The 12492-nt window shown below is 64.0% G+C and overlaps 1 protein-coding gene across 2 annotated transcripts in view; it reads right to left on the reverse strand.

The window, feature by feature from the left end:
• The window catches only part of RASGRF1 (Ras protein specific guanine nucleotide releasing factor 1), a 28436-nt gene extending 19207 nt beyond the window's left edge, over positions 1-9229 (reverse strand). Inside the window, exons 1-2 of one of the 2 annotated variants that reach the window (XM_015639431.2) lie at positions 8529-9229; positions 722-828 (exon numbers count right to left, since the gene is read on the reverse strand). In XM_015639431.2, the coding sequence (XP_015494917.1) occupies positions 722-828; positions 8529-8804 (383 nt within the window). In that variant the 5' untranslated portion in view covers positions 8805-9229. The remainder of the gene's footprint in view (positions 1-721; positions 829-8528) is intronic. The other variant, XM_015639430.3, reaches the window with a different exon arrangement.
• Between the last annotated feature and the right edge of the window lie 3263 nt (positions 9230-12492).

The raw sequence follows: 12492 nt of genomic DNA on the forward strand, positions 1-12492 counted from the left end.
CCCCCGCTCCCACCCCGCACAGGGAATGAAGCAGGGGCAGCTCCTGCAGCTGGGGATGCTGCTGCTCCCAAAGGGCTCCTCTGGAGAGGATGTGGGCTCCCACAAGGGGCAAACAGAAAGGACAGAGCAAACTTGAATTAAATCATAGGAGTCAAAAAAGGCCCCCAAACAGCCTGGCCAAACCTCCGTAACCTGCCACATTCCAAGAGCTTAGGAGGGTGTGTGGCACAAGCTCCTGCCAAGCCCTGCTGCTGGCAGGGGCCGCAGGGGATGGGGTTTCTGCCATTCCCTGCACACAGCTCCTGCCTGATCCCACACCTCACTGCCAGCCCAGACCTTCCTTCCCCAGAGGAGCACCCGGCTGTGCTGCCCCCTGAGCGCTCTCCGTGGCAGCCGGGCAGTGCCAGCACTCCCAGGGCACAGCCAGGACAAACCCCTTCCTCACCAGTCCCGGCTGCTTTCAGAGGGTCAATCGGGCACCCCCTGGCTCCAGGCTGGGACAGGCAGTGCCAGCCTGCCAGGGGAGCCTGTGCCAGGGGACTGCGATGGGAATGGGGACAGGGGAACGACTGAACACGACCCCCACTCAGCACCAGGGTCCCCAGCGTGGGGCTGGGGGGCAGAAGCGTCCTGCTCTGCCTGCTGGCAGTGTCCAGCTCGTCCTGCCCCCCCAGGCACCCTCAGCACGGCTTCACCTCGCCCCCACGGGCACAGGGCACACCTGGCGTGAGCTATGGCTGCCACCCACTCATCGCAGTCCTTGGCATCCTCGGTCCTCAGCTCCAGGGTCTTCTGGTTCTCGTGGTTGAAGTTAACAGTGAAGTAGTGCTGCGGGGGCGAGCACAAGGGTTACGGTCACAAAGCACTTCCTGACCCACCACGGGCTGGCTCATGGACCAAAAACAGGTTTGGGAGCACCAGGAGCCCGGCCACGACGGGCTGCTCTCAGCACAGCCGTGCCACCACCCAGGAGAATCCTGCTGGGCAAAGAGCCGGCTTCAGGAGAACCTAAATGCACCAAACCCACCCAAGTCCAGAGCACTGCCGTCCTGAGCCGGTGGTGACAGCCCTGGGGACACCCTCCCCTGGGGAACGGACAGAGGAGCAAGGATGCTGAGCTGGACCTGCATCCCCTCCCACATCCACAGCTTGGACTCGATGATCTTAGAGGTCTTTTCCAGCCTCAGTGACTCCCTGAGCCCAGGATCACTGTCTGCATCCCTGCCGTGGGGCAGCGAGCCCTCGGGAGGTGACGCCGAGCCGAGCCCGGGTCCCTCGTGTCCTGCTCCCCGGGGCTCCGGGGGGGTGGCCACGCTGCTGGGCTATTTTTAGCCTCCCTTGACATTTCCAGTGTTTGTGCTAATTGTGTGCGGTGCCGCCGCCGCCGGGTTTGTGCCGCTCCTCTGCTTCCCTGCAGTCTCCAAGGAAACAGGTACCACGCTGCAGTGCCGGATACTGCCCGGAATAACTGGGCTAAACCAAACCCACTGGAACGAGCTCATCCTGACATCATCTGCTCCTCTGCTGGCTTTCATCAGGGAAAAAACAGGTAAAAGCTGCCTCCAAGCCAAGGGGCAGCAGCCTGGCAGGACCCCGGCTGTGCCATGGGGAAACAGCGATGGGCAGCACAACGCTCTTCCCTCCCTGCCCCCGATCAGCCCCGGGGTGCTGGGGGAAGGACCCCCAGACGGGCACAGGAGGCTCTGGGTGAGCCCGGGATGATGGGGGGACAGGGCACAGCAGCACAGACAGAGCCAGCACCCCCAGCCCGTGCCCAGCCAGGGCTCAGGGCTCGGGGTGACACCCTCGGAGCTCACACAGCCCCTCCGGGTCCGGCAGAGGGGGAGAGGGGGGCCGGGAGCCCACGCTGCCCATGGGAACAGTCCAGCCCTCCTTCAGGAACACCTTTCACCTTTGGGGAGCCACTGCAGGGCCCCGGTGAAGATGCAGCTCCTTCACTTCTGCCACGGATCCTTTAAGTGCAGGATCTTTCACTGCTGGTCCTGTGGAGAAGCTTTCTCCTTATGGAGCCGTCCCCATGACAAAACACCGTCATCCATCACACACCCCGGTGTCAAACACCATCATCCATCGCCCACCCCTTCCCCAGCCTGCCGTGCTCAGGCTGCCCAGAGCTCCCTGTCTGCCTGCAGGACACCTCTGGAGCTGCAGCAGCTCCCCAGCCTCTCACATCCCACCCCCTTTCCCTCCCTCCCACTCCCAAAGGCTTCCACTGGCAAAGAGACAGCTCCGAGGGAAATTCACCAAAAATGTCTGGTCCCTAAGGGTGTTGTTCTGTACCCCAGCTTTACACCCACCTGCCATCCCTTCCCTTGTAACTGCATCAAGAAGAGCTCATCAGGTTGGCAAGGCTGGAAATGCCCCCCTAAACACCAGCGAGGTGTGGGGGAGCCCCTTCTTGTGCTGGTGCCCCCAGCAGCTCCCGGTGCCGCAGGAACCACCCCGAGAGCACGGTGTGCACATTCCCACTCCGAGACCCCACACCGACAGCCCATGGCTGAGCCCCCACGCCACTGGAAACACGGGGAGACACTTCAGGAGTCCCCCAAACCGGTCCCTGCCCGCCAGGAGTCCACGAGATAGCGAGCCCTGTGTTGTCCTTCCCAGAAGCTGTGTGTGCTCCGGGGGTCCGGGGGGTGGCACGGGTCCCTCTGTGCTCCCAGGGGTGTCACAGATCCCTCTGTGCTCCCGGGGGTGGCACGGGTCCCTCGGTGCTGCCCTGGGTGAGTGCCCCCACCCAGAGCCCAGCCCAGCTGGGACAGCAGCAGATCCGGGGCTGCAGATGCAGGGCTGCAGATGCAGGGCTGCAGATCCGGGGCTGCAGATGCAGGGCTGCAGATGCAGGGCTGCAGATCCAGGGCAGAAACCTGGCCAGGTGCCCCCCGAGCCCCTCCTGGCCCACTCGAGGCACCTCCCAGCGCAGCAGCTCCTGGCAGGGGTGATCCGGAGCTCTCCCAGAAGCTCCTGAGCTTTGTCAGTTCAGGGGGCTGGCAGCAGGACCCACAGGAGGGGTGCGAGCCCCCAGTGCTGCAGCCGGGACTCCCCGACCCCAGCCCGGCTCCTGTCAGCACGCACACCCCGCTCCGTGTGTTGCTCCAGCTTATCCCCACACAATTCCCAGGAAGTGCAGCGTGCTAGGAAGGAGGAAGTTATTTTATATTTGAATAATAAAACTCCCACCACCTTTTATCTCCGCCTACGAGACGATCCCTCTCTGCCATCACAGTGACACGTCGCACCAACAACCCGGGAGCGCTTCCCAGCACTGGGTCAGGGGCTGAGCATCACATCCACGGACAGGAGCAGAGCCCTGGATGGCACCAGACCGAGGGACAGAGCCAGCACGGCACTCAGGGCACCGGGCAGACAGCTGGGAGTGCCAGGATGAGCTCCCAGCTCCATCCCGGCCCCGCTCAGCGTCCCTGGGTTTGTGCTGCCCAGGGCAGGGCAGGAGTTACCCACAGCGTGGCTCTGCTTCTCCTCACACCCGTTTTTATCTCATTTATGACCTCAACGCTGCCAGCCCCGGGAGCGGAGCCCCCTCATCCCCCCGCCCTCGCTCTGCTCTGGCCACAGAAAGCAGATGGGATTCTTGAGGAGCCCCTCAGTGCGGGGTTTTCCACTTTTCCAGGTTCCCCTGTTCCCTCCTCAGCCCGCTGTGGGGGCGCAGCCCCGGAGCCCGGCTCTGTGGGCGGTTTGTCCGTCTGGCACCGCCGGACACACAGCCTCCGGGGGCATTTCCCGCAGGACACGGCAATCCTGCCCGAAACAATGACCCGGGAGCGTTCCAGGACACCCAGGGAAGGATTAAAGCCCCTCCAGGGGCACCCAGAGCACCGTGAGCGACACCCCGCTCCCCGCTGGCCCTGCCTGCTGCAGGGGGTGCCACCGATGTGCAGAGAGACTCCAAAATAAATTCAAATAAGCTTTAAAGCGCCACGTTATTTCCAAAGCAGGAAACCAGCCTCTCGCAGGATTTTTTAGAATTTGCAAAGGGCATTTTTTACAGCCTGAACAACCCCCGGGTGGCTGCGCTGGGGGTGGGCGCTCCCCCCGCACGAGTGAGCGTGGGGGCACCGCGGGAGAGCCACCCCGGCCACAGCAGAGCACCGACCGGCACCCTGTCCCCTCGGCTGTGCCCTCACAGGGGTCGCTCCCCCACAGGGCTGCCCCCCTTCATTCACCCCTCGGGGCTGCCTGCCCCCACCCTCCCGCCCTGGGCACATCACATCCGCCTGCTCGGGAAGCTGATGCTTATTCCAGCTGACACAAAGGGCAAGGGGAGCAGAATTTTCCTGCTCTGGATGGATGAGTCTAAAAATCCACAGCCAGCCATGGCAGCTTTTAACATCCCTGACCTACATACTCTGTGCTCTGGGAAAACAGGACCTCAGAGCTGGATGCTCCAGCAGCTCATTTCCGTGCTGACAATAAGAAAAAATATCCCAGAGGCTGCAATTTCCCTTCTTTGTTTCAGTATGGCTGTCAGGATATTTGGAAATGGATACTAGAGGTGAGCATCATCCTTGTGGAGTAGGCTCTGGAGTCATGCGCAGAAATATTCGTAAAATATTCAAATACATCAATTTTCCCCCTGATTTTATCCGGTGATGCTGGCAGGGAGGCATGAAGACGTCGCTGGGGCCAACACTGAGCATCCCCTCACTCAGAAATCCCCACATGGCATCACTCAATACACTGATTAATTAAAACCACGGTGTCACCCCAACACCAATGAATAGTTCAGGTTTAAGTCCACAAATTATGATTTATAGTCTCCAAAAAATCAGATTGCCTGGAATGGCATTCAGGTAGAAGAATTCTCACTGCCCCAGATGGCTGATGCTCAGGGACCTGCAGCCAGGGCTGGGATCTGGGGATGCAGTGCCTGGGACACCAATGCCAGCGTTTGGAATGGCCTGGGAGCTGCCCTGCTCAGGGTGTCCATGGGTGGCCTGCACAGCCCCGCTCCACTGACACCATCTGGCCCCTCTGAGCGCCCTCCACAGCCCTGGGGGTCCTGAGGGGAGCCCCCCATGCAGGGATGGGCACAGCTGGGTCCCTCAGCCCCACTGGAGAGTGCCCAGGCTCTGCCACTGCCGGGAGGGGCTCCAGCAGCAGGGCCTGGGGCTTGGCTCTGGCACAGCTGGAGCTGCTGCACGTCCTCAAGGCATCCAAATATTCCAGCACTCCCAGCATCTCAGGAATGGGGCCCGCAGGACAGGGTGAGCTCGGTGCTCCATGGCCCCAGCCCTGGAAAACGCTCTGGAGATGGGGAAGGAAATGCCCACCATGGGCAGCTCGGAGCAGCCCCGGCTGGGGGAACACAGCTCAGCTCTGAGCCACAGAGCCTGGAGCCAAGGGCTCTGCACGGGGCCACCGCCTGACTCAGCACCACGCTGGCTCTGTCTGAGGCCTCCTGCTTAGGAACAGCCCACGGCACTGGGATGTGGGTCTGGAAACCAGTCTGGGCTGCCCAGGGCGCTGCTGGAGCCCCATCCCTGGAAACGGGGCAGCACACGGGACATGGGGCAGCCCGGTGCTGAGGGAATGGTGGGACTGAATGGCCTCAGAGGGCTTTTCCAACCTCAGTGATGCTGTGATCCTAAATCCAGCTCCAGGCTGGACCCATGGAGCAAAGCCAGCTGTGATTCCCCAGCTGATGTGCAAAGGAGAGCCCTCACCCCACGCTGACCCTCCCCTGTCCCTGGGGTGGGATCAGCTCTGGAGCTCGCACCTGCCCAGCTCCTCTGCTGGGATCTCACCTTGTTCCCCTCGCACCTGGGGCACCCCACATCCTGCCCAGAGCCCATCCACCTCCGAGAGGTGCCCACCCCAGAGCCCATCCCAGCACCGTCACCTCGGGGGGCGAGGGGCAGCCGGGCTGGGGGTGGCACAGGAGGGGAACAGGGGGCTCCTGCCAGTGCCGGGGTCACAGCCTCCCCAAGCCCACCCCACGGGCCCTTCCCCAGGCCACAGCCCAACCTCACCCAGCAGGAAATTATCTTCCCCATCCAACTGGCTGGAAGGAAAATTCGTTTCTGGAAAAAGAAAACAAAGTTTCCAGAGGCAGCAAATCCCTCTTTGGTGCTCCAGTTTTCCACATGTCTTATTCCCTTCTTCTCACATATACCAATGCTAAAATTCACTGTGTTCCAGGAAAAAATCCCCCCAAAGCAAAGTATGTGTACATTAAAAGAGGGGGTTTGAAAGCCCCACCTCTTAAAATTCCTCCTTTGCAGAGAATTGGGAACGTTTCAGGCTCCACTCCAGCAAGGAAGGAACCCAAACCTGGAGCTCCTCTGCTGCAAGGAACGCTGTCCTCGGAGCAGCAGCTGGAACCCCGCGGACAGATAAACACCCTGAGAACACAACTGATTGGGATCACTGGCAATGCCAGAAATTTCCTCAGCACCTTCCCTTTGCAGGGCTGGCTCTCAGGTGAGCCTGAAGCCGAGCTTTCCCCGGCGTGGGGGGCACAGCCCCTGCCCAGAGCCCCGTGTGCCACCTGCTCCTCCCGCCCGGCCAGGCTGCGGATCTGCACCATCAATATTCGCCGCTTATCTCATCCCTGGGCCATTAATTAGCTTGCAGAGCAGCGGGCATCCAGCGCTCCCGCTCCCAGCCCCGTTTGGCCTAAGGAATTACACAGAATCACGGGCCAGGCGTTGAGCCACGAGGAGCAGTGGCAGGGGACGCATCTGCCGCGGCCCGAGCTCCCCGTGGCAGCAGCCCCTCTCTGACAGCGAGGATCAGCACCCGGGCGCATTCTGAACTGGAAAGGGGATGTCACATCCTCCCCAGGGAGTTTGCAGGGTGGGAAATCCCTCCTGCACAAACACGAGGACCCAGAGACTCGATCCCTGGCTTGATTCCAGCCTGGCCAGGAAGGTTGGTTGGAAAACTTCATGGAAGCTGAACATCTGTTCCTGAAGGGACAGCAGTGACAGCCACGGCGGTGTGAGCCCTTGCGACCACAGCCCCCGAGGTGCCGCCCCCCACAGCCGGGCTGCAGGGAGCCCCAGCCGGGCAAAACCCACAGCATTTCCTGCTCCTCCTTCACAAGGAAATTTCCTTCCTCTTCACAAGGAAATATTCCTGTGTTCCCAGCCAGGAGGGAGGGATGTGCCAGGGAGCAGCGGTGCTGCGTGCCTGGTTCTTTGGCAGGCTTTCCAAGTGCCGGCAATAGCCAGAATTAGGGGGCTGGTTCCTCCCAGGCTGCCCCATGCCCTGGGGTGCCGGGGGTGGCCCTGGGCCCGTCCTGCGCTGTGCCGGCAGCGCTCCCAGCGCCTCCCAGAGCCCGGCAGGCTGGAATTATGCAAGCCCTGCAGAGCCGGACCCGGAACGCGCGGTGCCCCTGCACTGCCCGGCCCGGGATGGGGGTCCCGGGACCCCCCACCCTGCTCCCGCTGAGGGGCCCCGGTGCCGCTGAGCCTCCCGCAGGGCAGATGTCCACGCTCCGCGGGCTACCAGCGGGTCAGAGGGTGAATCCTGCTGGCTCCTGTCCACGCTGATGACACTGGAGGTGGCTCTGGAAGCGATGGATGGGGATTTGCGCCCGCAGCTGGAAGCCAACCCTTGTCCCCCCTGCCTGCTCCCGTCCCGTCTCTCCCGGCTGCTCCGGAGCATCCCAGCTCCGGCCGAGCAGCCCAGACAAACACGCCACGTCCATGCCCTGCTGCTCCAGGAGCACCCTGCCCAGCGGGGAAAGGCACAGCCGCTGGGGACAAACCCTCCCTCCCCCGGGGCCCGTCAGTGCTCGCGGGGCTGGGGGACCCCTGGATCTGCCGGGGGCTCGCAAGGGCTTTGGTGTTTCCGCGCTGATCCCCCGCAGCCACCGGCGCTGCCGAAGGGCTCTGGAGCCCAGCGCCAGCACGGGGGGCTCAGGGGACCCGCACTCTGCTCATCCCCCCGCCAGGGCTGGGGATGGAGGTGCAAACGGCACATGTGGCGAGCGGGAACAGGGTGAAATCTGCCCGAAAACAAGGCCCGGAGCTCCCCCCGCCGAGATGCTCACACCGCCGGCCCGGGGGGGCAGAAGGGCACGGAAGGGGCAGAAGGGGTGTGGGAAACAGCGAGGCCGCCCCACGGGACCCCGGAACCCCCGCTCCGCCGGGGCCAAAGCCCAGAGCCCAAAGCCCAGAGCCCAAAGCCCAGAGCCCAAAGCCCAGAGCCGGGCCGGGGGGGACGCGGGGCTCCGCAGCGCCCAGCGCGGCCGCCAGGAGGCGCCCCGCGGCCCCCGCTAATTACCGCCGGTTAATGAGATGGGAGGGGGAGTGGGGGTGCCCCGGAAAGAGCCCGACACCCCCACAATGAACCCACCCGCTGCTCCGGCACCGCAGCCCCGGGAATCATCCCCCTTCCCCCGCACAGACCGGCCTCATCCTCACCTCCCCACCCCGGTCACGCGTGGGGCAGCTCACGGGCTCCGGCAGCTCCGGGGCCGCGGGGCCCGGACCCCTCGGGCCATCCTCCCTCCCCCTCGGGGGGCCCCCCGTGTCGCCCACCTGCTTCTCCAGGGAGTCCTTAGCCGAGAGGGGGGGCTTGGGGGAGGGCGCGCGGTCGCAGACGCAGCCCTCGAGCAGGTAGAGCCCCGAGGGCCGGGAGCTGGAGTCGGTCTCGAAGTAGAAGAGCATGTTCTGGAGCAGCGCGAACCACTTGGTGTGCCATTTCGTGTTGTCGGCGCTCCGCTTGCTCAGGTATCCGCGCCGGGCCCCGTCCTTCTTCGCCAGCAGCCCCAGGTGGGCGACGTGCCCGTCATTGAGCCGCATCCCCTTCTGCATCCTGCCGGCACCGCGCTCACATGGCCCCCGCCGCGGGCGGGGCCGCGCCGAGCCACCCCCGCCGCCCCCGCGGTCCCCGCAGCATCAGCGGCCCCCGCTGCCCCCGGGGAGCCGCCGGGCGCTCATCCCGCGGCCCGGCCCCGCTGAGCCCCCGGCCCCGCTGAGCCCCCGGCCCCGCTGAGCGCCGCGTCCCGCAGCCGCCAGCGGAACCGCGGACGGGCGGGGCGAGTGACGGCGGCGGCACCGGGGACCGTCAGCGCCGAGCGGAGCCGAGCGGAGCCGAGCGGAGCCGCGGCCCTCCTTCGCTGCCTCTCTCCCGTGCCTCCTTCGCTGCCTCTCTCCCGTGCCTCCTTCGCTGCCTCTCTCCCGTGCCTCCTTCGCTGCCTCTCTCCCGTGCCTCCTTCGCTGCCTCTCTCCCGTGCCTCCTTCGCTGCCTCTCTCCCGTGCCTCCTTCGCTGCCTCTCTCCCGTGCCTCCTTCGCTGCCTCCTTCCCTGCCGCCGGCTGCGGGGGTGGTCGCGCTGCTGCGCTCGCCGGGGCCGCCCCCGGGCCGCGGGATGCCGGGGCCGCCGCCAGCACCGGCACCGCCAGCACCGGCACCGGCACCGGCACCGGCAGCGCCGCGAGGGAACCCCGCACCCAGAGACACCCCCAGAGCGAGAGGGAACCCCGGGCGTGCGGGACACTCGGGCCGGCACGGAATCCTTCCTGCGGCTGGAGCCCCGGGCCGAGAGGGACCCCGGGCACAGCCAGAGCTGAGAGACACCTCCAGAACCCCGGGAACAAGAGGGACCCCCGGGACAATGGGACAGGCAGGAACAGCCAGAGCCCCAGGCCGGGAGGGACCCTAGACCAGAGGGAGAAGTGGATCCCAGGCCAAAAGGGACCCTTAGGCAGGGGAGAACCTTGAGAAAAGTGACACCACCAGGCAGAGCAGAGGCACCAGTTTCTCCATTTATTTCTGTTTGTCTCACTCTTGATCCCTCTTCTCCATCCTGGCCTTGTGTGCCCTGCCGAGCAGGGCAAAAGCGGAAAAACTGGGCACTTGGAAAAGGGGGCAGTGGCTGCAGCTGAAGCCTGTGCAGGGCTGGGAGTGCTCTGGTGCCCCCCAGACCCCAGGAGCCTCCACAGCCTGGCGTGCTGGCTCAGCCAGATGCCACCGCCACAGGCGCCGTGTGACACCTGCAATGTGACACCTCGGTCCTGCAGCAGAGCCTGCCCTGACCTGAGCCCCAGCTGCGACAGACCCCTACAGACAGGGAGGACAGCAGGACAGCCCTGCTCATTTGCCTTATTTCTGCTGAAAGTGCTGGCAGAGCTCCGAGGAACCCGGTGAGGTCACAGGTTGCCATGGGAACGGGAGGGAACAGGCTGGAATTGGGAAGGGTGCTGGCACTGCCAGGATGGAGCTGCGTGGCCTGGGTGAACACGTGCCCATGGCCACCCCAAGGGACATGACAGAGGCTTCTGTCACCAGCTCAGTGCCAGAGAGGGGCCACCACTGCCCCAGCCCCCATGCCTCTCATCCTCCCACTTCTGTCCCTGGCCGAGTGTGCCCCTGTGCCCAGCTGCAGGCACATTTGTAGCTCCAGGGCTTTCCCAACAGCATGGGCAGCTCCCCTCCATGGCCAGGGCTGTCTCCTTTCCCGCTTCTCCAGCCTCATCGTGGTCCTACACCCCATTCCCTTCCTGCAGCCTCCGCTCGGGGTGAGAGGTGGGTCCCAGCAGAAAGCAGAAGGTGCTTCCTGTGCCAAAGCTGTCACATATGGAGCAGTGGCACAGAAAGAGACCCTTTGTGGCAGCCTGCGAAATCCTGGATGAAATAATAGCTGGGAAGCCGGCATTGCCAGCAGTTCCCGATGGATGGAAGCTGCCTGCCACCCTGGAGCTGCCGAGCCCTCTGCCCCCACACGGGGCTGTGTCTGCAGCGTGCTGGGGCACACGGTGCAGCTGGGGATGGAGAGTGCCCAGGGATGTGCCAGCTGTGCCAGCTGTGCCCACTGCTCACGGGGGGAGGGTCCCACCGCCCCAAGGACAGCAGCGCTTCAGCCCTGGGGACAGGCAGGACTGTGCTGGGGTCGGCACCAGGCACAGCCCCTGACTTCCCAAACGTTCAATCCCAATTGCTTCAGCTCAGACTCCCTTTGGAAGATACAGAGAGCGATGGAAACATCACTGAGAGCTTCCAAGGCTCAAGCCTTGGAAAGTTTGATTCCTGGAACCAAGGCAGCTTTGTTCCCTGCGGGTGACGTGGCTCAGTGGGGAGGCGTTTGCAGAGTGACCCTCCTGGTCCAGCAGGGGAGGGAAGTGCTCCTCACACCTCTGAGGGCCAGAGTCAGCCTCAGCCTGCTGGCCTGGGACAGGGAGTCTGCCCAGAGAAAACATTGCCAGGGTTTCCAAGTGCTTTAATTGCTGTGGTGTCCTTGCTCCTCACTGGAGTGTTAAACAAACACTGGAGTGGTTCTTGTGGGCTCCCATCCCGTGCACAGCCCGGACAGACCCACGGGCAGCGGGAGCAGGACCTGCAGCCGAGGGCACAGGCCTGCCTGCATGGGACAACAGCGGGTCTGGGGTGCTGCTCTGCACAGGGGAGGCTGTGGGGGAGCTCTGGGAGTGGGACAGTCACCATCAGACACCTCTGAACACTGACCAGGTGTGGGGGAGCAGGGCAGAGCAACCACTGAACCAGGAGGAGGGAGATGACACCCACAGCTTGTTAGGGTCCCAGTCAGGACCCACTGCCCTGATCCCCCAGTGTGGCACAGGACAAGGCTCAGGCCAGGCAAGTGCCAGCAGCCTCAGCAGCAGCAGCCTCAGCAGCAGCAGCAGCAGCAGCACGGGTGTCACTTCCCCTCCCTCGAGTCCCACTGGAGCTGACGGTGCCACTCACACAGCTCTGGGGACACGGGGACATTAAACTGAGCACAAGGGGTTCATTAGGGCAATTTATCACTTAGCACCAAACCTGCTGGCCCCCGGGGCCACGGGCAGCCCTGCCCAGAGATCACCTCACTGCTGACATTTGTTAACGTCAGAGCTCTGGGACTGTGATGGTGCGATGCAAAATTGTTCCAGCAGCCCTTTGAACCGCTAAACTATTCCCAGGGAATCTCAGCACCAGGGATGACAGCCTGGTAATTTATGCCAGCAGCTCTCACTCGCTCCTGAGCCCGTGGGGAGGGCTCTGACACCACTCCTAGCTCCTGGCTGGGGTGCCAGCTCCTCTCCTGAGAGGGAAGAATTGCCTCCCCACACTGCATCAAGGCAGGGCTTGCTGGGGTCCTTCACCCTGGAGGGCCGTGGGACAGCGGGAGCAGCACCGAGGGTGTCACACCTGCCTTGCCACGGCACCGAGGTGACCCCTGCCTGCCTCAGGGCAGCTCCCTTCCCATGGGGACAGCGTGTCCTGGGGGCTCTGACAGGTCTGGGCTGTCCCTGTGCCACGCTGGGACAGTGACACAGCCCCTGGCAGCCGGGCACGGACAGCAGCCATCGATCATCGCTCTGCGATGGGCAGAGGACACCGAGCACCCCCTGTGCAGCACCCCGGGCCCACCACCCCAGGCAGTGTCCCCAGGGCTGCAGGAGGACACCCGTGGCCTGCTGTGGGTCGTTACCATCTCCAAGGAGAGCAGACACCAGCAGCTGGACTGGGGCTGGGGCTGGAGCTAAGGGAGCACGGACAGGGCA

Source organism: Parus major, chromosome 10 (assembly GCF_001522545.3).
Source record: "Parus major isolate Abel chromosome 10, Parus_major1.1, whole genome shotgun sequence".
Taxonomy (NCBI): domain Eukaryota; kingdom Metazoa; phylum Chordata; class Aves; order Passeriformes; family Paridae; genus Parus; species Parus major.